This window comes from Emydura macquarii, unplaced genomic scaffold, assembly GCF_026122565.2.
Source record: "Emydura macquarii macquarii isolate MOO-44397 ecotype Brisbane River unplaced genomic scaffold, CSIRO-AGI_Emac_v2 contig_3570, whole genome shotgun sequence".
Classification (NCBI taxonomy): Eukaryota; Metazoa; Chordata; order Testudines; family Chelidae; genus Emydura; species Emydura macquarii.
In genome coordinates this window covers 94,770-122,455 of record NW_027133707.1, presented here as the reverse complement: position 1 = coordinate 122,455, position 27,686 = coordinate 94,770, and the positions used below count along the sequence as shown (strand labels likewise).

General features: G+C 47.9%; 1 protein-coding gene across 1 annotated transcript in view; it reads right to left on the bottom strand.

Annotated features, from left to right (window-relative positions):
- Positions 1 to 3,748: 3,748 nt before the first annotated feature.
- The window catches only part of LOC137145551 (nuclear GTPase SLIP-GC-like), a 39,999-nt gene continuing 16,061 nt past the window's right edge, over positions 3,749 to 27,686 (bottom strand). The window contains exons 8-17 of the mRNA XM_067536402.1: positions 26,731 to 26,820; positions 25,719 to 25,824; positions 20,554 to 20,687; positions 19,362 to 19,523; positions 18,329 to 18,486; positions 10,912 to 11,044; positions 9,403 to 9,508; positions 8,193 to 8,329; positions 5,219 to 5,309; positions 3,749 to 3,807 (exon numbers count right to left, since the gene is read on the bottom strand). Of these exons, the coding sequence (XP_067392503.1) occupies positions 3,749 to 3,807; positions 5,219 to 5,309; positions 8,193 to 8,329; positions 9,403 to 9,508; positions 10,912 to 11,044; positions 18,329 to 18,486; positions 19,362 to 19,523; positions 20,554 to 20,687; positions 25,719 to 25,824; positions 26,731 to 26,820 (1,176 nt within the window). The remainder of the gene's footprint in view (positions 3,808 to 5,218; positions 5,310 to 8,192; positions 8,330 to 9,402; positions 9,509 to 10,911; positions 11,045 to 18,328; positions 18,487 to 19,361; positions 19,524 to 20,553; positions 20,688 to 25,718; positions 25,825 to 26,730; positions 26,821 to 27,686) is intronic.

Here is a 27,686-nt window from a genome sequence, read left to right as displayed (position 1 = left end):
AAATACCCTCAAACTGATCACCAAACTGATCAGCTTGATCAGTGTGTAACCAATCAGTGAACAGTGTCCCTTGTGTGGTCAGTGTGGTTACGTCATGTGACATGTTCACAGTGACCAGGTTGGCACTTCCTGTTGTTACCCAAGCAGCTGTGGTCAGCTCAGTTGCTGGTCAGTTCAGTTGCAGTCAGCTCATCCTTTCTAATTTTCGCACTCTATTTGTGCTGAGCTAGCGTCCGGACAGCCCTTTTCCCAAGCCATGTACTTTACTATTCTATCTTAAAGCACAAACCCATTAACTATTCTTTCTATATTCTATGGGTTATTTTTAGAAAAAGTCAGGGAGCGGTCATGGGCAATAAACAAAAATTCATGGAAGCCCGTGACCTGTCCCTGACTTTTACTACAAATAACTATGACAAAATGGGCCCGACAGGGGGGATCAGAGCAGCAGAGCAGACAGCGGGGATCCAGCATGTTGCTGTGACTGACAGCTCAGGGCCCCCCCGCTGCTCACCATGGCTCAGAGCTGAGGGGCCAGGAGCTCCAAATATGCAGGCCTCCCACCTTCCTGTGGGGCCGTGGCTTGAAGCCGTGCGGGGGCCCTGTGGCAGCTCGGAGCTCCAGAGCTGTGGGGCCCTTCTGCCACCCATGGCAGTAGGGAGCTCTGGGTCACCCTGCCATCCACGGTGACTTGGAGCTTCATGGCCAGTGGCAGGGAGCTGCCAGGTCCCCCCACTGCCCATCGCAGCTTGGAGCACCAGTAGCCCCCCCACAGCCCAGGGCAGCTTGGAGCTCCGGGTCCCCCCATTCCCTGTGGCGCGTGGGAGCTGCAGAGGCCACCAGCCGTGGCTTGGAGCTCCAGGTCCCCGCACCACCCAAATCAACTTGGAGCTAGCGGCTGGGAGCTGTGGAGGCCCCCCAGCTGACAGGACTGGCCCCCCTGCTGCTGCAGGGCTGAAGCAGAAAACATCACGGAGATCTCCAGAAGTCACGGATTCCGTGCCATAATCTTCTCCTTATGGATGAAGTAGAAGAAAAATATCCCTGCACATCTGCATTACTTGAGGCATTCGTGGCAGTTCCGGGCACAGCTGGAGACAACAGGTCACGCCGGACGCAGCTGTCCTTGCACCTTCGGACACATCACTGACAGCAAGGTGGAGACTCACTGCCTGCCTGGAATGGTGTTGCAGGTTACAAATTGCTCGTGATGTTGGCGGTGCATCGCCCACGATTCGCAGCAGTTGAATTCACCAATACTGCCCGCAAAAGGTGCCATTTCACTGCTCTCCAGCTGGACTTCACACTTCCTGGACACCTTTTCCACAGGATTTTTTTTTGGTTATGGCACTATCTGTGCTCGACCACACCCGGCTGGGAGCTGTGTTTACACCTTACACACTCCTTTGGTTGTTCTGGGGCTCCCTCTACTGCCTATAGACCCTCAGTGCAGGCTAAGCGGTTTCTCTACCTGCCTGCTTGCAAGAGGTCAATCAATCTGCCTGCCTGTTACTCTGGTTTCTCTTCCGATCGTCTGTGCCTCTAGGTGAACTGAACCCTTTTTTTAGCTCATTATTTGCTTACTTTTCCATCTTCTTGTTAGGCACTGGGGACACTGGACACACCTGGGATAGGGTGGCCAGGTGTCGGTTTTCAACTGGAAAGTCCAGTTGAAAGGGGACCTAACAGTGTTTGGTCAGATCTATTGACCAGATACCCAGTGTCCGGATACTGCAGGTGGGGGAGGCATGGAGGTGCCAGCTCATCACCCACGCCAGCCCCTACTCAGCCGGGGATGCCTCCCGCCTGCATCAGGTGGCTGCACTCCCAGTCCCAGCTCCACAGGTGAGAGCCCCTCCGACCTGAGTAGGAGGAGGGAAGAGCAGAAAGTGACTGGGTCAGAGGGGAAAAGGCATGAACAGGGGGCAGAATCATGGAGGGAAGAGGTGGGGCAGGGGTGGGGTGTTAGGGGGAGGAGTGGGATGGGGAGGTTCTGGCATTCCTGCTGAAATGTCTGGTTGGCAGCCCTATATGGGGTATACATTTCTCAGTGTGGCACTCCGTACCCCAGAGCAACACCCTGGAACCCCCATATTCACCACTGTCGTATCATTCTGATATGTTTTGTACCACGTCTGCCTTGTGAGGTATCATACGAAACAGTCTCGCTCTGTTGAACATTAATATCCTGTTGGAATGTGTGTAACATCACTGTATGTGAGGTTTTGCTATGTGTGTGCTACTGAAATACGTTGGGAGATTAGGAACACCCACAGCCAGCCTCTCAGGTATAACAATGGAGTAGCCGGACAGCGTTAATGGCTCATCAACAACCATCAAGGAAGGTGATCAGGAACAGTCAACCAACGGCAAGTCATGCCTGACCAACCTGATTGCTTTCTATGAAGAGGTGACTGGCTCTGTGGATGTGGGAAAGCGGTGGACATCATATACCTTGAATTTAGCAAAGCTTTTGATACAATCTCCCACAATATTCTTATCAGCAAGTTAAAGAAGTATGGGTTGGATGAATGGACTATAAAATGGATAGAGAACTGACTAGAGCATAGGACTCAACGAGTAGTGATCAAAGGCTCCATGTCTAGCTGGCAACCGGTCACAAGTGGAGTGCCCCAGGGGTCGGTCCCGGGCCTGGTTTTGTTCAACATCTTCATTAATGATCTGGAGGATGGGTAGATTGCACCCTCAGCAAGTTTGCAGATGACACTAAGCTGGGGGAAGTGGTAGATACCCTGCAAGGTAGGGATAGGATACAGAGTGACCTAAACAAACTGGAGGATAGGGCCAAAATAAATCTGATGAGGTTCAACAAGGACAAGTGCAGAGTCCTTCACTTAGGACGGAAGAATCCCATGCACAGCTATAGACTGGGGACCGACGAGCTAGGCAGCAGTTCTGCAGAAAAGGACCTGGGGGTAACAGTGGATAAGATGCTGGATATGAGTCAGCAGTGTGCCCTGGTTGCCAAGGCGGCTAATAGCATATTGGGCTGCGTCAGTAGGAGCATTGCCAGCAGATCGAGGGAAGTGACCAGTGCAAGACGGTACAGTTTTGGGATGCAAGGCTGGGAACTGGGGGCAATTGACTGGGGCCTCTCTCTTGTTGGTTCATGAGTGGCTGGGAGAAGCATTCATGGGTGTGTCCCTGCCTATGGATATCTGTATAAGTGAAGTACCGGCCAGAGGTTTATGGCTTGACACAGAATCAGAGAGAAGGATAGGGTTGGTGGAACAAAAGGCTCAGTGGTCCCACAGTCCAGGTTATACCCCAGGAACCCCATCACATTCGTTGTCAAATGTTATATTTCTGTAGACAGACAGACAGACACAGATGGAGCTGATAGACGCACAACAGTTTGCTGTGCTAGCTTTTATTGTTCTGGCTGCAAAACTGAAATTAACCTGACAGTGAGGCTTTGGAGAGAGTACAGTGAAACCCTCCTGAACATGTCAAGGGACAGGACAGCACCAGAGCAGGGAGAAAAGTTTCCATCAAAACATTTTCTTGATGAAACAGAAATTTTAGCAAATAAAGTCCATTTCATGGAACATTTTTTATTTTCATGGAAACAGAAAAAAACCAAAACTGGCTTTTTTGTTTTTGTTTTTAGCAACTAAGAAAATTTGCAGATTCCCACCTAAAAAAACCCCTGAAAATGTTTTTTAAAAATGCAGAAAAAAATCATTTCCTGAGCAGTTTTGATTGTTGTTGTCTCTTTTTATGAACGTCACATTCTTTGCAGCGCTACATGAATCCTATCAATTTCTCTGTATTCATTCTGGAAGTCTGCAAAAAGAACAGCAGATTAAAACATGTTTAGTTGTCTTTCTTTTGAAAAACAAGTGTCCATTTCCCTGTATTTTGTAGCAAGGAAAGTGTTCTAATCCTCCAGGCAAATGAAGGAAAACAAGGGTGGCCATTTTATGTATTTAAGTTCTTTGATAGATCAGGGCCTTAATACCTCAATGACTCAGACTTCAAGACCAGAAGGGATCATCATGATCATCTAGTCTGACTTCCGGCACATTGCAGGCTACAGAACCTCACTCACCTGCTGCTGTAGTAGGCCCAGAACCTCTGGCTGAGTTACTGAAGTCTTTAAATCTTGATCTAAAGCCTTCAAATTACAGAGAATCCACCAATTACTCTAGTTCAAACCAGCGAGTGACCTGTGCTGCACACTGCAGAGGAAGGCAAACACCTCCAGAGTTTCTGTCAATCTGATCTGGGGGAAAATTCCTACCCGACCCCAAATACAGCGATCAGTTAGACCCTGAGCATGTGGGCAAGACCCACCAGCCAGACGCGTGGGAAAGAATTCTCTGTAGTGATTCAGAGCCCTCCCCATCTGGTGTCCCATCTCTGGCTGTTGGAGACATTTGCCACTTACAGTCGTGGATGGGCCATATGACTTTGTAGACAACCTTCACTCTTATTAATCTGTTTACTCTTGAGTTAATCGTACTTAGCACTCACCTACAACTTCTCATCCATAGAGCTCAAAGTACTTTGGAAAGGTTGGTAAAGTATCATTATTCCCATTTTACAGATGGGGAAACTGAGTCGCAGAGCAATTAAGTGATTTACCCCAGGCCACACAGAAGTATGCAGCAGAGCCAGCAACGGAACAGACGGCCTTGTGGTTAAGGCATTGCACTGGCACTCAGGAGATGTCGGTGTGATTCCCAGATCTGCTAGCATCCATCTGACCCCTTGAGCAAGTCACTTATCCCAACCCCACAGCTAGTGAAGTCAACAGAAAGCTCCCTGAGTATTTCAGCTTTATGTGTGGAGGTAGGGTAGGTCCTCAGGGTGCAAGGTTGCCAGGCCGTCCTCCCTGCTCCATCTACAGCCCCTCCATGATGATTGTATGGGGCATGTACTGGGGCCACTGAATCTGCATCAAATGCAGCCTCAGCCCTCACAGAGGGAGGGTGGAGTAGCCGTGTTCCACAGTTCATTCCCCCAGCCCCACGGAGCCATCCAGCCCTTGCTGGGAGGACACACTGCATCCCCCACCCTGCAGTTCCATGTACTAAGGTGATGAAATTCTCCCCATACACACAGCCCAAATGTCTGCCCCTGTAGAGAAGCCAGCACATGGGCCAACGAGCCCCTAGTCAGATCATTTCACACCATCAGAGGGCAGAGGGGTTCTGATTCCGACTATACCCAGGAGAAGATTTCAGAGTGTTACCTGGCAGCCTCTCGCTGTGTTCTTCCCGATAAGATAAGGCGAGTTTGAGCATAGTGGAAATGTCCGTCCGCAGCTTCGTCATGATCGTGTCCTGCTGGAAACACATTGCTGAGCACGTGAGCATGGAAGTGATCCAACAGCTTTGTGCTCCTGGGAGCTAGCTCAGAGAGGGGAGCGGGAGCCGGAGTCTGCGCCACCTGGAGCAGCACCAGCTGAACTGTCAGTGACGTTCTAATCACAATCAACTATACCCATGCAATCCCACCACTGGGTCATGCAGGTACCACCGAGGCCATCATGTGAAGACTGTGGGGCTCACAGGTGTAATGACGGGTCTTGGTCGCCTTGGAGAGCTTTTATTGCTGGTTATGAGAGGCTGGAAGGAAAGAGCCCAACCTGATCCCCAGATTCCAAAGGGAATTTACAGAGCTGGCAGGTGGCTTGTAAACAGAGCATGTTTCATCTGGAGCGACAGTACAAATGATGCTAAGAACGTCATTTTTAAAGTCACTTTTCAGAGAAGAACCATCTGTTAAGGTCTCATCCAAGCAAGCCGAATATAGTGAACTGCATGAAACTGAATATATCTATACATATGTATAGTTAGATATGTATATCTACCTAAGAAAGGGGAAGTACATAATAATGAATATAAATCAGAAGCTAGGAGTTTTAGAAAATGGATAAGGAAAGCAAAAGGACACAAGGAGAAATCAGCAGGGATAAGGACAATAAGAAGGAGTTTTTAAAATATATAGGAACAAAAAGAATCCTGACAATGATATTATTCATTATTATCTGTTATTGAATGGAGATACGGTATTGGACCGTCACTAGATGGAAATGATAAAACTGTGAATACTAATGCAGAAAAGGCAGTAATATTTCTGTTATGTATTTGGTGGAAAACACACAACATAGCATACAATGATGAGAACACTCTTTCCAGTCCACTAGTATCTCAGGAAGATGTTAAACAGCAGCTTCTAAAGTCAGACATTTTTAAATCAGCAGGTCCAAATAACTTGAATCCAAGAATATTAAAAGAACTGGCTGAGGAGCTCACTGGACAATTAACATTGATTTTCGATAAGTCTTGGCACACTGGGGAAGTTCCAGAAGACTGGAAGAAAGCTAATGTAGTGCCAATATTTAAAAAGGAGTATGAAACAGCTTCATTCTCTGGGACAGCCAACCTGGTAATGATGGGTGTCTGTCTGTCTGACATTGATCCTGTGCAAAATAACGGAGTGGCTGATACAATCAATCCATAAATATCAAACAACTACAACCCATATTTGGTGGGGACCACATCCTAAAAGAAATTTTTCCCAATTCTCTCTTCTGGCTTCCAAACAACCCCCAAACTTGCTAACCTCATAATCGGAAACAAATTCCCCATCCATCAGGGTGAAGAAATAAACCCTGCCAGAACAACAGATGCAAAACCTGCAGACATGTCTCCACTGTTACACTGATCAGCACTCCCCACAATTCCCTTTTCAAGATCGATGGGTCCTACCCATGCCTATCACAACATGCGGTGTACCTCCTCCAGTGCATCAAATGCCCCAACAACCACCACATGGGTGACACCAGACAATCACTACACCCTTGAATGAACTCACACAGAAAAATGGTAAAAAACAAAATCACCCAATCACTCCCCATCTGCTCTCTTAGTCCTCTTCCTCAAAGGAAACCTGCACAACACATGCAAAGGACAAGCCCAGAACCTTAAACACAAAACTCTGCTAGACACCAAAAATCACGGCAAGATTAGAGACACTGGATTTATCCTTTATTACCACAATCTGTAACCTACTAACCCTCGTTCTATGACCTACCCACTTCATTTAAAGTGGTCGACTGCCACATGTTAAACCCTTATGCTTAACCACCCTTCTCACTTCTATTTAGCTGTGACACTCTGGTTAGCTTTCCCAGCCCTGAAGAAGAGCTCTGTGAAGCTCGAAACTTGTCTCTTCCATCAACAGGAGCTGGTCCAATAGAAGATTATCTCACCCACCTTGTCTATATCAGGGAATAACATTTACAATGTCACCAGAACTGCTTGCATCTCACAGTTGCTTCTTGTAATATCTAGGCAGTAGCTAAGGTCAGTACAATCCACAGAGGCACCTAGAGCCGGTTCAACAAGACTTTACACTCACTGCAGACCCCATCAGATTGCAGGTGTACAAATAGAGATCAGCATCAAAATGCTTGCTGGATCTTCCAGCATCCTGCAAAAAAATATTTGGATTAATCTACAAACAGATGTGCTCACAGTTACCAGGGGCACAAAGTTTTAGGGAGCTTGAGGAAAGTGTTGTTCATTCCACTGTACCAGGTGTTAAAAAAACGCTTGTTGTTCTACACAAAGAAGGTACGAGTTGTTAGAACATTCGCCTGTTCTCAGGAAAATGGTGCAATCACTAGTGTTTCTTACGACAGCCTTTGGGTTCCAAGCAGCTCACTGCAGAGAGATCATTTACGCCCTAATCACCTGTAGTGTCTTGTCTTGTACTTGGATCGTAAGCTCTCAGAGGCAGGGTCTGTCCTTTTGTTCTTTATTTATACAGTGGCCAGTGGGACCTGGCCCAGGACCAGGGCTCCGTAGCGTTAGGGTAACACAAATAATAAACATAATAACGATTCTGCAAACATGCATACACTGACCTTTAACCCATGTGTGGTTCCACTGGAGTCAATGGTCCTGTTCAGTTAGACAAATGTGTTTGCAAGATCAGGGCCTTAAGGGACACCTTGAAATTCAAGGTCACGTTGTTTCTGCTCTAGGCGGAAATTAAACATCCTATGGAGCAGGGGGTTTGCTCCAATATATTTGGCCGAAATTCTGGCTGGGTAGCTTGCTCTGGGGCAGTCCCTCTTTGGATACGGTGCTGTTCTCAGATAGCACCATCCAAACCCATAAATACAGCCCTACAGAGCAGGGGGAAGCATCCCTCACCTTCAGTTCCTGGAGCTTCATCTTCATCTTCTCCTTTGCCCGCTCAAACATCCCCCACTGCGTCTCTCTTTCAATGTTCTCCGAGAGAATATTTTGCATCTTTTTGCAGGATTGCCGCCCCTGGATCTTAGCTGCCTCTGTTGAAAGATAAGAGCGGTCACAGTGCTGGACAAGACCAGGAAAGATTTGGCAGAGGAGATGCTGGGGGTGCGGTTTAGGTGAGAAAAATAAAGGCAGCCAAGGGTAGTCTCAGCAGCACACAAAGGCACGTCCCTCTGGCTCTTCCAGTGACAATGGCCGTTGTGCTGGAGGAAAGGGCCAGTCTGGCTGCCCCAGAGAATGAAGTTCTCTCATATTCCTCAATGCAAATGACCCCCCCACCCCATGCCCACACATACCACAGCTTTGAGTGGGAGGGCCCCCACTGCTGCAGGGCGCTGCAGAGATGCCAGTGAAACGCTGAGCAGGAATTGATTTGTGCCAGATCCCGACCCCTGTTCCCAGACTTTTCCCCATCCCACTCCTCTGCCAAAGCATAGCATCCTGGTCCCTTCTTCCACTCCTCTTTAATGCTCCTGGAACTCCTCCAACCATCCACAAGGATCGCAGTCTGATTCCCCACTGCCAGTCCTTCAAGCCAGAGCCAAACAAGGACCCACCCTGTCACCCCACGCCCTGTCATCCCTCCCACAATGACCATCACCAAGCATCCATCCCCTGTCTCATAGGTATGCCTCAGACCAGCCCCCATCGCAGACACACTGAGACTCACCACCCCCTCCCCACTTTTCAGGTGAGTTTCCAGTTCTAGGGCAACTCTCAGTCCACAAACACTAAATGCAATTGACTGAGTTTCTCCCGCAGTGTTTGGGCTGCAGACACTGCATCTATTGTTGACCTTCCTGGCATAAACCAAATTGGAAATTATTATCGAGAAGAGACTTCATAAGTAACTGGGGCATCAAGTAAGCAAGAACCAGACATTTCATCATGTGACTTATTTACTCGATGGTCAGTAATTGCTACATGCTTGCACATCCGCTTTATGCATGAAGACAGAGACTAATGTGCTCCTCCTTCGTCAGGCATTTTTCCAGTTTGGAGGATGAAATTAAAAAATGTTTGTCATCCTCATCGCTCGTTCATGGCCTGATGCTGGAGAACAAGCCAACATCACAAAATGTAGGATCACCCAGTTGAAGGGTCCTACCTTCATAGTAAGGCTGCAGGTCACTCTGGATGGACAGTGGAAGGAACTGGTAGATATCCAACTTCTTTTGGATCTCTCTTTCCAGCGTGCTCAGGATGATGTTTGTCTGCAAGAGTCAATTTAAAGCATTTGCCATGATCTTTCCAATCCCTTGTTTGTACAAAACAATCTAAATAAATGGTTTGGAACATTGGAGCTGATCAGGGATCAAGGTTTTTTGTGGACTGCTTATTGGTTAGACTGAGAATCCAGGTGGAATATGCAGGGTGGGATTTTTAAGGTCAGAGTTTAGATACAAATATATGAATTCAAACAAACAGTCTGTGAGCTCCACAAACCTTTTCCCAGCTTAAAGACTACACAGTGCCTGGTACTTCTAACTCATTCCTAGCTTCATCACTCCTCGGCCTTGTGCACAGAGCCCGCAGGTTCTATGTGGTATCTAAAGATTCCCTAGTTGGGGGTGCAGACTTTGAGTCTCTGATGTCTTTTCATCCTCTGCAACTTGGTCCAGTCAACAGAGCCCAATCTCTGCCCCAGTGTCTCCAGCTCTCTACAATCACCAGCCAGTTAAGGCGGTAGGTTCTCTTGTTAGTTACGGGGATGGGAACCTAATCTGTTATGTACTTTGGGACTCCCAATTGCTTTCCAATGGTATAATGCTTTTGGGGTTCTAGTCATGGTAATTCACAAGAGATCGGATCTTAAATATATCATCAGTCTAGCTACGGTGCTATGGTGGAACTGGTGCTGAGCGGAGTGTAACTCTCCCAGGCCTTGGACCAGGATCATTTTCAATCCATCCTATTTATTTCAAGCCTAACCAGGCTTCTCTGGGGTGCACAGAGATTTAATGTCTAATTATCTTACAGACTGGGGGCTTGATCCTTGGCCCTCCCAAGGGACTTCTCCGGCACTGCAAGGCTGCTGGAAATTTCCCTGACACATGGGAATCCCCGGCTGACATTGCTGGCTGTACACACTGCACTGTCCTGGCCAGCCCAGCACAGGAGGCATGTTAGAGTGGGAGGAGGGGTTGCTGGAGCACCTTGCCTTGTGCTTTGGCCATCCTTGGCAGTCAGAGTGGTCCCTCGGGGAGTCATTACTTCCAGTGTCGCTGAAGACCTTTAGGGTGCTCGAAGTTACACCAGGGCCAAACGAGCCCTGGAGTCAAGGCGGTTTCCCCACTTGCATCCTGCGCTAATATGGTCTTCTGCAGTGAGAGTCTGGCCCTGCATGGATGCCAGGTAATAAATGCTAAACACTGTGTGTGCTGCCAATAACGTACAGCTCTTCATGTCTCTTATCAGTGGGCCAGAAGGCAGAGTTCATCACAGAGCCAGTCCTGCTCTCCCTGAGAGTCCCCTTCAGGCTTCACCCATTGTTATCCTTATTCCACAGCCCTCCTCGGCCCTGCCAGGCAGAGGGGCAGCATCGCCGGATGACTCTCACCCCAGACGCGCTGGCTGGCAGGGCAGAGCACTCACTCTTAGCTTAACCTCGACTTACTTTTGCAATGAACAACTTGAGCTTGCAGTTGTGATTGGCCACTGCGCTGTTCGTCCAAACATCACGGATTTTCTCCTGTATCGAGTATTTGAACATATCAAGGCAGGATTTCATCGAGGTGCCCTTTTGGTTTCTAGTTGGATAATAAAATATGAATCATTAAAAAAACAAATGGGCTCAATCCCCCCATACTCGAAACAGCTGAGGGGGAGGTAGAAGGAGAGACAAAGGCAGCTTTAAGCCATCTGTATTTCCCCCCCAAATCCCAGGGCTGGCCAGGTGCCACACTGACCCTGGCATAAGCTAGAGCAGTCACAGAGCTGCTCTAAAATATGCTATCTGGACTGATCCCTGAAGAACTGTTCTGTCAGCTCAGGATCACATGACTCCAGTGCACACAGGTGCCTATAACCTCTCAGCAACAGGCGGCTTGGATGGTCAGGCAGCATAGTATTTAGAGTGCCTGGCTCTCAGCCCCCTGCTGGGTTGTGTAGCCTCAGTCTTTAAGGCTGGGTGGGTGGGGGACCGTGGGCCGTGCAGATACAACATCGTCACCTGTTTGAGCTATGAGTCCTAAGTGGAGTGCCCCAGGGGTCGGTACTGGGGCCGGTTTTGTTCAACATCTTCATTAGTGATTTGGAGGATGGGATTGATTGCACCCTCAGCAAGTTTGCAGATGATACTAAGCTGGGGGAGTGGTAGATACACTGGAGGGTAGGGATAGGATTCAGAGTGACCTAGACAAAATAGAGGATTGGTCCAAAAGAAATCTGATGAAGTTCAACATGCACAAGTGAAGAGTCCTGCACATAGGACGGAAGAATCTCATGCACAACTACAGACTGGGGACGGACTCAGTAGGCCGCAGTTCAGTAGAAAAGAACATAGGGGTTAAAGTGGACAAGAAGCTGATATGAGTCAGCATTGCACCCTTATTGCCAAGAAGGCTAGTAGCATATTGGGCTGCATTAGTTGGAGCATTGCCAGGAGATCGAGGGAAGTGATTATTCCCCTCTCTTCAGCACTGGTGAGGCGGCATTTAGAGTTTTGGGCCCCACACTACAGAAAGGATGTTGACAAATTGGAGAGAGTCCAGTGGAGGGCAACAGAAATGATGAGGGGGCTGGAGCACAAGACGTATGAAGGGAGTCTGAGGGAACTAGGCTTGTTTAGTTTGCAGAAGAGAAGAGTGAGGGGGGATTTGATAACAGCTTTTAACTACCTGAAAGGGGGTTCCAGGGAGGATGGAATTAAGCTGTTCTCAGTGGTTGTAGATGACAGAACAAGGAGCAATGGTCTTAAGTTTCAGTGGGGGAGGTCTAGGTTGGATATTAAGAAAAACTTTTTCCCCAGGAGGGTGGTGAAGCACTGGAATGGGTTACCTGGGGTGGTGGTGGAATCTCCATCTTTAGAGGTTTTTAAGGTGTGGCTTGACAAAGCTCTGGCTGGGATTATTGAGTTGGGGTTGGTCCTGCTTTGAGCAGGGGGTTGGACTAGATACCTCCTGAGGTTCTTTTGAACCCCAATCTTTTATGATTCTATGATACGTGGGAGAAAACGGCTCCTGGACCCACGTGCGATGCATCCATCTTTAGCAGGAACTGCTTGGTGACATCAGGGTCGTAGAAATTGGGTTCTTGGCAGAGCTATGTCTTCAGGGCTTGAAAAGCCTCCTCACAATCTTTGGTCCACTGGAATTTTGGAGGGCTACCATTTTTGAGAAGATCAGTGAGAGGTGCCGCGATGGTTGAGAAACCCAGAATAAATTGGCAGTAGTACCCGGCCATCCTAAAAACTGGTTTCTTGTGGCCTTCACGAAGGTGAGGGACAAGTCTGGAGGTCCTAGACCCTATTAACCAAGGGTCACACTGTGTCTTTTCCTAAAGTGTACCGAAGGTAGGTTGTTTCATCCTTGACCAGGTGACATTTAGCAGGATTTGCAGTCGGGCCACCTTCCTGGAGAGATTGTAACATAGCCATCACATGTCTTAGGTGGTTCTGTCAGTTTTGACTGTAGATTACGACATCATCTAGGTACGCGGCAGCATATTGTCTATGGGGTTGGAGGATCTGGTCCATTAACTGTTGGAACACGGTTGGGGCCCCATTGAACCCGAAGGGCATTGTCCAGATTTGAAAGAGCCCAAAGGGAATAGAGAAAGCTGTCTTGTCCCTGGATTCTAGTGTGAGGAGGATCTGCCAATATCTCTCCATTAGATCCAGGGTGGTGATGTACTCTGCTTCCCTCAGCTGGTCAAGTAGTTCATCAACGTGAGGCATTGGGTACACATCAGGTTTTGAGACTATGTTGACCTTTTGGAAGTCAATACAAGATTGGGTAATCCCAACAAGCATGGGGACCAACACTATGGGGCTTTTCCAATTGCTGAATGATTCCTCATTTACTCCTATTTCTAGCATTGATTGGAGTTCTAGCTTCATGGTTTCCTTCTAGTTCTGGGGAAGGAGTTGAGGATTTTCTCTGACTTTGAGCCCCAGTTCTGTCTAGATTTATTATTTGGCCTATGCAATCCAGTCAAGCCAATCCACAGCATTCTTATCAATGGTATTCAAGGCATAAAGACCTCCAGGGAGCTGAGCCATTTTGCATTTGTCAACAATATGCATCATATGTCTGGATGTTATGGGTTATTAAATAGGTCTGTCCAGGTTGAGTAGAAAACATGGAAGAGAAGATGATGATCACCGGTTGAGCCTGGGTTCTCTGGTCTGGGGTGAGATTGTTTCCAATTTGACCATCACTGGCTCTGAGGCCTCGGCAACCTGTGGGACTAATTCGGGGTCAGGTGGGTTAGGAGGATATTAGGAGACTTTCCTGGGTTTTCCACAAGACTTTAACAGGTTCACATGATAGATTTGGTGTACCTTTCGTTTGTCGGGTTGTCGGATTTCATAGTTTACTGGCCCCACTCATCGCACCACCTCATAGGGCCCTTGCCAGCGGGCTAGGAGTTTTGATTCTGAGCTAGGTAATAACAGGAGAACCCAATCACCAGGTTGGAACTCCCAGAGCCAAGCGCTTTTATTATAAGCTGTTTCCTGTGTGCTGCAGGCATGTAGGCAGTTCTCCCTTGTGAATGAGCCCAGGGCATCAAGCTTCTCCCATAGATCCGGATGTATTGTACTACGTTACTGGCCTGAGATGGTTGTTCCTCCCACATTTCTCAAACAAGACCTAAAATCCCTTGGGGTTGTCTCCCATGTAACAGCTCAAATGCTGAGAAGCTAGTGGAGGACTGGTGGACTTCTCGCATGGCGAACAGTAGAGGAGGAAGTAGCTGATCTGTAAGGACAAACTTCCAGAGCATCTTCTTTAGTGTTCTGTTGAATCTTTCCACCAGACTATCTGATAGGGGGTGGTGAATAAATGTCCTGAGAGCCTTGATTTTCAGCAATTGGCACAGTTGCTTGATTGTCTGGGACATAATGTTCGTTCCCTTATCCTTTATGATCTCCCACGGCACCTCAACCCAAGTGAAGATTATCATGAGTTCAGTGGCCAAGGTTTTCGCATTCATACAATGTAATAATACCACTTCAAGGTACTTGCTTGCATAGTCTACTATAAGTAAAATGAACCAGTAGCCTAAGGCACTCTTCTCCATGGGGCTAACTATGTCCATTCCAATCCGCTCGAAGGGCATATCTACTGGCGGGAGAGGAATCAAGGGAGCTCTCTTTGTGGGCCGAGGGGCTGTGAGCTGACACTCTGGGCATGAGGCACAGAAATCTGGAACATCTTTGTAGATCCCAGGTCAAGAAAAACAGCTAGAATCCAGGGTAATGTCTTCTCCTTCTCTAGGTACCCCATGAATGTCATAGCATGGACGAGCCATATCATTTCTCTCTGATAGAGGCGGGGTATCAGAAGCTGATTCTGAACTTCTCCAGTCTGCTGGCACTACTCAATGCGGTATAGGTGGTGTACCTGAATTTTGAAGTGTGAGAACCCTCCTGCTTGATGGGGCTTGATGATCTCCCTATTTACTCCCACCACTTGGGTGTACACTCGTTGTCCACCTGTTGTTCCACTACAAAGATGGAGAACTGGGTCAGAACCTCTGACTCAGGTAGTGGAGGGGCTGGGACAGGGCCTGGTTTTGCTGGGTTGGCCCAGATGCATGTGATGTCCCCTTATCTGGAGTGGGGATCTCCCCCGTGCCCACAAGGATCATTGGCTTAGATGGACCTGTGGCTGGAGGCAGGGAGGTCCTGCTGTCTGGAGGGGGTCCCACAAGTTCCTTTAGCAGCTCCCCAAATAGTTCCACCCTCAGCTGACAATAACAGGATAGGTGAGCATCGGTGCAAGGCTGACCATCTGGGACTGTGTGCTCCCCCACTGTTAGAGTGACTTGGATGTATGGGCATGGTTTCATGATCCCATGCACACATTGTGGCAGAGATGGAGCCCTGGGTAGGTCCTGGGCTAGGAATCACCGAGGTCTGGATGATGGTCTGGGCACACCCTATGTCAACAAGTCCCACCATTTCTATCCCATTCACTAGTACAGGGATGGTCAACTTTGCAGGTCTGCCCCTTGTTGAGCTCCTGCCCTACATGTAGGGACCATCTTGGAGCCAGTTCCCAGGATGGCCAGAGGTGAAACAACAGTCTTGGTCTTGGCTGTGGTAAACAGCACCACCCCCAAATATTTGAGTGGTCCCATCTGTGGATCCCCCAAATTCAGGCTCCAGCAATACCCCCCTCTTCAATTCTGGTGGATCGGTGTTCTCTGAAACTGGGTTGTGAGTCGATAACCCCAGGTTTCTGTGTCAGAAGACCCGGGGGCTCCCTGATCCCCAGGCCCTCCAGTGTCCTGGTGAAGTGGGAGTAGATTTGAGCCTATCAAGATCCTGGTTTCCATGGGTTATTCCCTTCTTTGGTATGTGCGGCTCTTAATCCACCCAGATTCCTGGTGTGGTGCCATAATCGGGATCTGGGCAGCCAGGTAATTTTCAACGATCCAAATGTTGTCAGCTATTGTCTTGGCATTGTGCTGTAATACCCACTTCTTTTTTCCAGGGGGCAGTATCTGGGTGAACTGCTCAAGTAAGACTAGCTCAGCTACCTGCACCCCCCTTTTTGTTTTAGGTTTCAGCCTCCTCCAGCGTGTGTCCTGTAACTTCTGGGTGACCAGTCAGGGTCTTGTCCCCACCGGGTACTGCTCGTTACAGAAACACTGCCAGAATGTCTCTTCTGAAATGTCCAAAGTGTTGAAAATGGCTGCCTTGACACATATATCTTCTTGGGCCTCACTGGTTTCTAATGCACAATATACGGTTTGTACTACTCCAGGTAAGAATGGGGCCCACACCATGGTCTATGGGTCTCAGGGCCAGAGGGCTACGGTTTCAAGGAAGTTTTCAAGGAAGGTCTCAGGATTATCATTGGGCCCGATCTTGGTAAGCCTGATGGGGAGACAGCTGTAGCTGGGGCAGGTATTACTGCCTCCGCTGGAGTGTGTGGCCCTAATATCATGACACCTGCTGGACCAGCTATTGCTCTTGTTGTTGCTGCTGGGCCACTCGCTCAGGATCGGCTGCTGCTGCGGGTTGGTCATTTGCTGAAGCAGTTGTTGCTGCTGATGATGGGTGTTTTGTTCGACCATCCATTTTAGTAGCGGTCCCAGCTCTATTTAGCGGATGGGGTTCAAGCACTAATTGCTTGAGAGTTTCTTCCTCTCTCTCTGTTTTTTTTTTTTTTTTGCATTCCCTTATGCAGGGACTATGACATCTGCCCACAGTCTCCACCAATATATAACAGGCAGTTTGGATGGCCAGGAAGCCTAGTGATTATAAAGTTCTGCTCTCAGCCCCCTGCTGGGTTGAGTAGACTCAGTCTTTAAGGCTGGGTGGGTAGGGGGACCTGGGTCCTCCCTCTCCACTGGGTCCCAGCCCAGGGCTCTGGGTATGTCAACCCCTGAACAGGGGGTTCCTCCAAGCAGGGAGTCAGAATCTGCTGCCCTGGGCTACTTCCTATCAGTCTGTTCAATTTGGGCATGATGACTCTAGTCCAATTTGCTGGGCTGTTTGTTTCCCGTAGGATGCGCTGTTGGGTCCTGGGTGGCACCTTGCTGTGGTCCCAGGCTCCTTCAGGTGGGGCAGCGGCAAGATGATGAGGGCAAGCCCCACAGTGTCTCTGGGATTCGCTCAGTCAATTACCTCCAGTGCTAGAGATTCTTTCGCAGTTTCTCTTGGCTGGGGAGCCAGTGCTGACTTCCAGGTGGCTGCCCTGGCTGGCAGGCTAGTGCTCCTTCCTTTCAGGCAGGGAGACAGCTAGCTCCTGCCACTTTGCCAGTCAGCCCCGAACTGAGCCAGGCTCTCGTCATTTCCTTGTGTGCCAGTATCCAAAGCCATTTAAACCCCAAAGGGGCACAAGGTGGCCTTTCTCTAAGTTACTTAGGCACAGTGCAATCAATGGAAGCGCAACGGGCCTGATCCTGCAGTTGAATGGCAGGTGGGAGCAGCCCCACTGAAAACAATTGGGGCTGCAAAATTCATCAGGGTGTTACCTTATTCTCTTTTTAATCCGTCCTTAAACCCACCTCTGCTGGGACCTGCACATCACCCCTCTGGCCTAGGCTAGGTTAGTGGTGTTCAGACTTCTGCTTTTTGCTCAACCCTGTTCATTTTTTTACTCTTCTTCCTAGCCATTCCCACCATTTGTCTGACGCCCAGACCTTAGACAGGGCCTGTCTTCTTAACATACCGCACAGTGCCAAGCACAGCGGTAGCCAGGATACTTCACTGGACTTCCAAGGTTCTACCATAACAATGACAAGTGGTGTAAACTAGATGAGAATCAGGGCCAATATCCTTTTCTACAGTCATAATAAAGTGTGCCAGCTGGGGCGAGGGTGGTCAGGCCTAGTGGTCAGAGCAGTGGCAGTTGGAGGCCAGGATTTGCAGCCAAGGGTCAGGAAGCAAGAGTCAGAGCCAAGATCAGAGCCTCGGTCCGAGTCCAAGAGTGAGCCAAGAGGCAGGACTATCACTACAGCTGTGGAGCTCATCTTGTTGCACAGACACAGACACTTCCTGGCACAAATTCCCGGGCTTAAATAGAGCACCTGGACCAATCAGGGACCACAAGGGAAAATGTCGGTCTGGCTTTGCAAGGTGGTACTTCCTGTGGTGTTTATCTCCCCAGGATCTATGTAATAACGCATGCGGCCCTACCATTGCTGCCGTGTAGCGTTCTAGTTCCCACAGAACTTCACCTCATGCTCCAGCTGCAATCGAGCTAGGGGAGCTGGTGGGGGACTCTACCAGACTGGGTTACCCAGGAGTGCCAGTGAACAGGGTTCTACAGGAACGTGGGACCAGTGGGGAGCCCAGGCTGCCCTACCAAAGAAGGCTCAGCATCTCTGCAGCCTGCGCGGGGCAGGGCTCCTCTCACCTGAATATGTTTGCGAACATGGGGTCGATTTTGTCATAGATGGGCTGAGCGAGGGCACCGTTGAGGTCTATGCGGGCGAAGGTCGGGGACGCGTAGACACCATTCTTCTGGCATACAGCTTTCAGGGTCTTGTGGAAGCCTTGGTAACCGGTGTCTCGCTTGATAATTGGAAACACAGTTGTAATGAAGTGGGTATGGGATACATCACTTACGATTTGTATTACAGGAGAACCTATAGGCCTCACCTGAGCCTAGGGACCCATTGTGCTGTGATCTGTACAAACATATGTCTACACTGGAGCTGGAAGGTGTAATTTCCGCTCAAGCAGACATATCCACACTAACTCTGACCTGTCCAAGACCCATGGTATGTACTTCGGGCAGCTAACTCCCCACCCCACCCGTGCTGCCTGTGACTTTCCCCTTTGCAATCTGGACTGGTATATTGCTGTGTCACCCCAATACCCTCACTCTTGGGGCCCGTCTTGCACTTGCCATGCTGTGTGAACCCCCCACTCCTGTGGCAGCCCACACCCAGCCACCTGCAAGCAAGCTGTTTCTGACCTAGTGAATGAGTGCTTCCGGTCCCAGATGCAACCCAAGGAACTGCCGTCTTACAGAGTTCAGTGCTGCCCACTGGACTCTGCAAGCTCATTGGTTAGTCAATTTATCAAAGAAATTGATATGCACCAGCTCTGTCACTCCAAATGAGCTCCTTGCACTCACTCGAACCACATGCACTGCGTTAGATAAAATAAAAAAATGAATGTATTAAGTACAGAAAGATTTTAAGTGATTATAAGCCAGAAGAATATAAATCAGATTTGATCTAGAAGGAGTAAAAGCAAATCACGTTCTAAACTAAACTTAACATTTCAGGAGCCTTAAAATCTTAGATGGTAAGGACTTTCCCCCAGAGATCTCAAAACACTTTTCAAAAGTTAATAAGCAACAAGGAAGCAAAGGTGGAGACAGTTGCTGGCCAGAGAGTGAAGGCAGCACATTAGGTCTAAATCGAGAGCTTGCTACTCACTGTAAGGAGCCGAATGAACGTTTCCTGGTGAGATGATTTTGCTTCCTCCACGCCTTCATTAAGCGGTTGTTCCAGCTGGGCAAAACATTTCTCAATGTCCTCCTCTAAAGCCTTGATCTTCTCCTCCACAAAGGTCTCCAAGCCACTCTGCTGATAGTGATTCTGGAATGGCAGAAGAGCACAGGACACCTCACTGCGCAGCTGATGCTGCAGGCAAAATATATATATACACACCAAGATTTCTTCTGACCCAAGCCCGCGCTCCATTTTGTAGCTAGGTCACCACCTGGACAGGCGGCATCTAAAGAACACAATGTGCTGGAAGAGGCGGTGTCACCAGTCCAGCTGGTGGTGCTCTGAGTCAGCACTGAACCAAAGCCCTAGCGTGGCCTGATGCTGGAGGCTGCGGGAAGGAGGGGAGTGACAGCTGGGCTACAGGGTCGGTTCCAGGGTGTGGCTTCCTTTGCAGGTAAAGCCAGTCATGCTTTTAAATGTCAATTACAGATACAGAGAAAAGAAGAGAATCTCTGTATTTTTCCCTCCTTTCACTGCTTTAACCCTGCACAGAACACAATGGCTCAGTGATACGTCTTATCCTCCAGACATACAGGTCTAGCAGTGAGCAATTGGGAGGTAGTACATGGTGTGATCATATCAAAAAACCCAACCGGCCAATGAGAACATGGCCTTGGACAAAATGGGCATGTCTATACTAGGGAACACTGCAAGTTTCAGCTCTGAAACAGCTTCACTGGTGCTTCCCACAGTATAAACTGTAGTTTAGAAAGGATGCAGGGATTTCTACCCCCTCGTCATCTAGTCCTGCTCTGGGGCTAGAACTCAGATTCTCCTGCATCACAAATTATAGACCCTCTCCCTAGTTTGAGTACAGAACTAACCCCATTAGTGGTGAAGAGTATGGGGTCTATGACACACAGTTGAGAAGCTCCACGGGGCTATAATGTATTTACACTCTAACCAGCTCATTGCTTGATTTTTGGAGCAGATTTGCATTTGTTTCCTGCTAGGAACCATGGGGCATGTGGCCTGGTTCAAAGGATCAGGGATGGAAGGTGGGAGAAGGCAGCGTGCAGAGAAACTGCTGCTGTGGGAAGAGAGGGGAATATTCACTGCACCATCGCTATGCTAGCAGTGAGGCAGATCGTAGCACCCAACGCTGTCCCAGCCATACCACCATGTCTTGTGTGGAGTTGAAATTCTCAGCCAGCAGGACAATGTCGAGAGCCTGTGTCACATAATCCATTAGCAGCTTCTTCTTCTCTTTCAGATAAATATTCCTGACGTACTTTCTCAGCTTGGGGATCTCTGGAATAGCACAGATAGGCAGAGTTAGGCCTGGTTTATACATAGGATGACCTAGATACGGCACTCAGGGCTGTGAACATTTTCACACCCTGTGTGATGTCGTAAGGTCGACCTAACCCTCACTGTAGACACAGCTAGGTTGACAGCCCTGGGTGGGGTATGTGAACTGCATGTTCGGGGACGCTAGCCCCCCCGTCCTCCCACTTCTAACAGAGGCCCCACCCTCTTCTTGCTGGACCCTGCCCAGGATCCTGTGGTGGCCAGAGAAGCCCCGCCCCAGATGACCTGAGTCCTGGGCCCCACTCCCACCCAGGCTGCCAGCCCAGGTCGGCCCCAGGCCCACAGTGCCGGGCCAGATCAGGCAGCCTTGGAGTGCCAGGCCTGACCGCCCCAGCATCAGTCGGAGTGCTGGCCTAATGCCCACCCCAGCTCCAGAGCGCCAGTCAGGGCCACCAGCTCAGCAATATCACTGGTCTCAGACACGGTGTATAAGAAGAAGCTAAAGCATCGCCCGCTTAAGCCGACAAAAAATCGTTCTGAAGACGTACACTGGAGAAGCTGTACCCATGTTGGGCACTACTGATGTTAAGGTGGAACTCAGTGGACAGACGGCTAAATTGCCACTGTTTGCGGTGGAAGGCAGTTACCCAGCCTTAATGGGAAGCTCATGGCTTAGGAAGAACCAGCTGAACTGGGCAGAAGTGCATAGGATGGCTAAAGAAGAGACAGGTCTGACAGCTGTATTAAAGAAACATGCTGCTGTTTTTGGAGAGGACCTGGGAAGTATGAAGGGAATCACTGTGAAATTGGACATTAAGCCTGATAGCCGACCAAAATATCTGAAAGCCAGAACAACGCCATATGCCATCAGGCCAAAAGTTGAAGCAGACCTGAAGTTCCTGGTCAAAAATGGAGTCCCAGTAATAGTTACCCACAGTCAATGGGCAACCCCAATCATTCCAGTATTGAAGAAAGATGGCTCCTTTCGGATTTGTGGGGATTTTAAGGTCATTGTTAACCGGGTGTTGGGTGCAGAGCAATACCCTCTTCCCCGCATCGATGACCTCTTCACTGGAAGCCAAAAATTCAGGAAGATTGATCTGAGTCAGGCGTATTTACAGATGCACGTTGATGAGAAGTCCCAAGAGCTGTTGACTATGGTGACACATAAAGGACTGTACCGATACTGTCGCTTTCCCTTCGGAATAATGTCTTCTCCAGCTTTGTTCCAGAGGGCTGTGGACCAGATCATAGTGGCTTGCCAGAAGTGCAGTGCTATCTTGATGACATCCTGGTCACTGGCAAGAATGAGGAGGATCACCTTAAGAACTTGGAGGCTGCCCTTCAAAGACTGGAAGAGTATGGCCTACGAGTCCGCAAAGACAAATGTGAATTCTTCCAGCACTCTCCTGAATATTTGGGACGTATCATAGATGCTACTGGCCTCCGTAAGACTGCTGCAAAAGTCAATGCTATTGTGGAAGCTCCACCTCCTCAACACGTAAGCCAGCTTCGCTCTTTTTTTAGGACTATTGAACTATTATGGAAAGTTTATTCCACAGTTAGCAACACTATTAAAACCACTACATGAACTCCTTGACCAGAACAAGGTCTGGAAGTGGACAGAAGCGTTGCATTTAACAAGGCTAAATGCGCATAGCTAAATTCAGAGGTTCTGAGGCATTTTGATCTGTCCTTACCTCTACAGCTGGCCTGAGATGCCTCCCCTTTTGTAGTGGGAGTGGCCATGTCACACATTTTGCCTCATGAATCTTAAGCAAAGCAGAAGCTAACTATGCCCAAATTGAACGTGAAGCACTGGGAATCGTTTTCAGAATTCGGAAATTTCACCAGTACCTGTTTGGATGGAATTCACATTTCTCACTGACCATCGACCTCTAACATCAATTTTTGGACCACGCACAGGCATTCCACCATTAGCTGCTAGTCGTATGCAACGATGGGTATTGTTGCTTTCCACACACACATGTGAGATCAGATATTGGAAATCCACTCTGTACTGCAATGCAGATGGTCTCTCAAGGCTACCTTTACCAGTTAAACATCAAGATATTGGCTAGAAAGAAATCTTCTACTTTGAAGAGGTAGAGAACACACCCATCACTGCTACTCAAGGAAAGAAGGCAACTTGCGTTAACCCAGTACTATCCCAAGTAATAGACCTACTGATACATGGAACATCTCTACGGGACTCTCAGGTCTCACCTCACCTTCTTTCCTCCATGTCCAGGAGGATGGAGTTATCAATCCATTCTGGTTGCTTGTTGTTGTGCGTCATTATTCTACCACTACTGAGATCACAGATATTAGAACAGCTACATTCAGGTCACTGTGGAATAGTGCGCATGAAAGAAATTGCACAAAGCTACTTTTGGTGGCCTGGCCTGGACAGTGCCATTGAAGAGAAGGCAAGAGCTTGTACTTCATGTCAGAGTGTGAGGAACGTGCCTCAGTTGGTGCCCTTACACCCTTGGGACTGGCCTGAAAACCCATAGCAGCGTATTTACATTGATTTTACTGGCCCATTTGAAGGAAGCATGTTCCTGGTTGTTGTAGATGCCCACTCTAAATGGCCAGAAGTCTCTGTAATGCCGTCCACTACTGCTGAAAGTACTATCCAGAAACTGTGTGAAATCTTTAGTCGTTTCAGTCTATCGGAACAACTTGTGAGCGACCACGGACCACAGTTCGTCTCTCAGGAGTTTGAAAATTTTATGAAAGCAAATGGGATACCTCACATCACTTCAGCACCGTATCATCCATCCACCAATGGATTGATTAGCAGAAAGGTTTGTGCAGACCATGAAACAAGCTTTAAGATCTGCAATGGGACATTCCTCCATTCAAAAGCATCTGGACACCTTCTTAAAGAAACACACCTCATGCTACGACCAAAGTGTCCCCGGCATTTCTAATGATAGGACAACAGCTGCACACATTCTTTGATCTGCTGAAACCAGCCCAAGCAAGACAAGTTGTGCAACATAAACAACAAACCCAAGTCATCAGAGGTGCACACAGAGCAAAAGACCGAATTTTCAGTCCTGGACAGCCTGTCCTGGCTTGGAGCTCTGCTTCTGGAGCTCAATGGGTCTCTGCCACAGTCATGGCCCAAACAGGACCTGTTTCCTACATTGTCCAGACTGCAGATGATCTCACCTGGCAGCGGCATGTAGATCAGTTGTTGCCAGGTCATACATGCCCCAAAGACACATCTCCAGTTGAATTGCCTGATCTCACCATTACAGGTGAGATATCGAGTCAAGAGTAACCCATTCTCGACTCCCCTTCTCCATGCACCTCTGCAGCAGATGCAGTCCCCTCCTCTGTTTGAGCAGATACAACATCCTCACCTGTTCGAGCTACGAGTCCTGAGCCCATTGTTAGACCTGCACCAATAACACCTTATGGTGCAAGAACACCAGAAGTCTGCCGTAATCCACCTAGAGAGAGAAGGCCTCCTCAATGGCTAGATCTTTAGCTAGGGCAAACCCACATTATGAGGCAGAATAATCCCTGGGGTTTAACCAGAAAATGAGGCAGTCTACCCTCATTCCCTAGGTTAATGACTGTTCTGTTAAATGGGCGTTTTCATTAGGGGAGGAGGAATATGTTGTGTATTTTGTGTCTTGCCTTATTGCCTAGGTTGCTGTAGCAACCGAGTTTAGCTTGTTGCCATAGCAATAGAGTTAGACTATTAGGGGATAGCTCAGCCAGTCCTGGCTGGTTTTAGTGTAGTTCAATAAAGACTTTTCATGGGTTTGCATCTCTCTCTGTGTTCCATGCTGATTTCTCTCTGAATACAAGTACTTTCCAAGGATTTAACATAACAGTAACCTATTCCAGTGCTTCACCACCCTCCTAGTGAAAAAGATTTTCCTAATATCCAACCTAGACCTCCCCCACTTCAACCTGAAACCAAAACCAGTCCCAGCACCGACCCCTGGGGCAGTCCTCTTGTTACCGGCTGCCAACTAGACATTGAGCCGTTGATCATCATCTCTTGAGCCCAATGATCTAGCCAACTTTGTATCCATCTTATATTCCATTCATCCAAGCCATATTTCTTTAAACTTGCTGATAAGAATACTCTGGGAGACTGTATCAAAAGCTTTGCTAAAGTCAAGGAACATCACGTCCACCGCTTTCCCCACATCCACAGAGCCAGTCATCTCATCATAGAAGGCAATGAGGTTGGTCAGACATGACTTGTCCTTGGTGAATCCATGCTGACTGTTCCTGATCACCTTCCTCTCTTCCACGTGCTTCAAAATGGATTCCTTGAGGACCTTGTCCATGATTTTTCCAGGGACTGAGGTGAGGCTAATTGCCCTGTAGTCCCCCAGATCCTCCTCCTTCCCTTTTTTGAAGACGTGCACTAGATTTGCCTTTTTCCAGTCATCTGGGACCTTCCCCAATTGCCACGAGCTTTCAAAGATAATGGCCAATGGCTCTGCAATCACATCAGCCAATTCCCTCAGCACCCTCGGGTGCATTGCGTCCATCCCCATGGACTTGTGCATATCCAGCCTTTCTAAACAGTCTTGAACCTGTTCTGTCAGCACTGAGAGCTGCTCACCTCTGCCCCATTCTGTGCTGCCCAGTGCAGTAGTCTGGGAGCTGATCTTGTCTGCGAAGATGGAGGCAAAAAAGAATTGAATACTTCAGCTTTTTCCACATCATCTGTCACTAGGTTGCCTCCCCCATTCTGTAAGGGCAGGGACAATGTGGCAGGGACTGTCTCTTATGTGCATGTAGAGCACCTAGCAGCACAGAGCCCTGACAGTGGTTGTGGCCGCCAGGTGCAATTGTAATACAAATAATAATAATAAATGTAATCCCCACAGTTTGGGGAAAAGCTTCCGCACATTTAGATGCTGCTTGGAACCAAATTCCTGCACCTGAGAAGTTCACCCATCACCAGTAAGAGATGCACATGGGAGATGCAGAGTAAGTGTTGTGCACAATGAAATCTTAGCATTTCATGTTGAAAGAACGATTGCATGTTACCTGTCTCTTCCTTAGTGAGAAACATCTTCTGCCAGTATTCTGTGGCGCTGATTGTGTAAACTAGATCAGGCTTGTGCAGAATTTCTGAATCACTCGGCAGTCTTTTCTAAAAAACCCAGACGGAGAGACTATTTAAAAAGTGGGGTTATTGAAGCAACTTTAGAAAAACCCTATTGTCGCTGCCTAATTCCAGCCCAGTTAGCGCAATAAGTGATGCAATGAGTGCTAATTTAATCAGTTGTGCATCCTCAACGTACCCCATTCACATCAAGGTCCAGTTCGAAACTGAACTCCCTCACTCCCTTTAGCAGCATATTCCTCTGTCTCATCTCACCATTGTTGGTGCAAGAGCCTCTTCCTCTGCAGTTTCTGCCACTAAGAACAGCTTCGTGAACCTCTCTGCCTCATCAGTGTCCCAGCTCATCTCTCTTCCTTTCTGAGGCCTTCTTTCCTCTCTCCCTATGTTACCGGCTTTGTTTAAGGAATGCTTTGTGCTGCAGACAAACAGTGCATCTTCAGTTCCTAATTCTGTATTACTATGGAGCGATTTGATGTGGGTTGTCAATTTTTCATTGATCAAACACCGAATTGAGGCTCATGTTTGTCTATGCATTGACTTTAGCGCCTCGATTCCTTGTTTATGACTCAGAATCAAATCAGAGAGGATGGTCAGCTCCAAACACATAGGTTTTTATCACTTGAGGTAAAGGAGAGTTCCCTAATGGAGTTTTCAGAAGTGCCTAACAAGGTTAGGCAACTAAGTCCATTGAAAGTTTATGGGAATTAGGCGGTGAAGACCGAGATAGATCTGGCCCCAGAATTTATTACAACTTGGAACTTTGTATGTTAACATTCAGGTTTTTATACTATAATGGAGACCATCTAGAAGTCATCACATCTCATGGGAAAATACTTGCCAATTTATATTAGTCCAAGGACCATCACATTTGCTACTGAAATATAATAGGAATAGGTTTCCAGTAACTGGAAAACCCACTGTTAATATATTTACCTCGAGTTTTTTCTTCATTCCACGGCTTTTCTTCTCTTTCACGGTTGTGTTGCTCTCTAAAATGGCATCATGTTTGGTTTCTATAGGTTTCTATATTTGGAAAGGTAACGAAAGTTACTATAGGTAGTACCCCAAAATGCTCTCACAGGTTTTGAAGCCAGCTGACCCCATCTAAACTGGTTTCCAACATAACACAGGGGAAACTTTACCCACGAATTTCTACATCAAGCCCAGAACTTCTGTTTGAGCTAGAGCAGATCTTTTAGGGCTTGTCTACATGAAGCAGTAATGTCAACTAAAGGGATGTGAGTTCTAGAGCCTACTAACATGTTGCACATTAATTAGTCCTTGTGGAGCCTGCCGGCTTGGACTAGAAGTTCCCTAGTGTGCTTTTAACATAATGCTGTTTGAAACAGCACTACGTTAGTAAGAGTCAGCATGAATTTGTCAAAAACAAGTCATGTCAGTGGAATTTAATAGCTTTCTCTGACAGGGGAAGAAGCCTTGTGGATGGGGAGAAGTGGTAGATGTGGTTCATCTTGACTTTAGTAAGGTTTTGATACTGTCTCACATGACCTTCTCATAAACAAACTAGGAAAACAGCCTAGATGGTGCTAACATAAGGTGGGTGCATAACTGGTTGGAAAACTGTTCCCAGAGAATGGTTATCAGTGGTTCACAGTCAGGCTGGAAGGGCATAACGAGTGGGGTCCTGCAGGGTCCTTGGTCTGGTTCTGTTCAATATATTCATAAATGATTAAGATAATGGCACAGAGAGTACACTTAAAGTCTGCAGATGATACGAAGCTGGGAGGAATTGCCAGTGTTTTGGAGGATAGGATTAAAATTCAAAATGATCTGGACAAACTGGAGAAATGGTCTGAAATAAATAGGATGAAATTCAATAAGGAGAAATGCAAATCACTCCACTTAGGAAAGAACAATCAATTGCACAC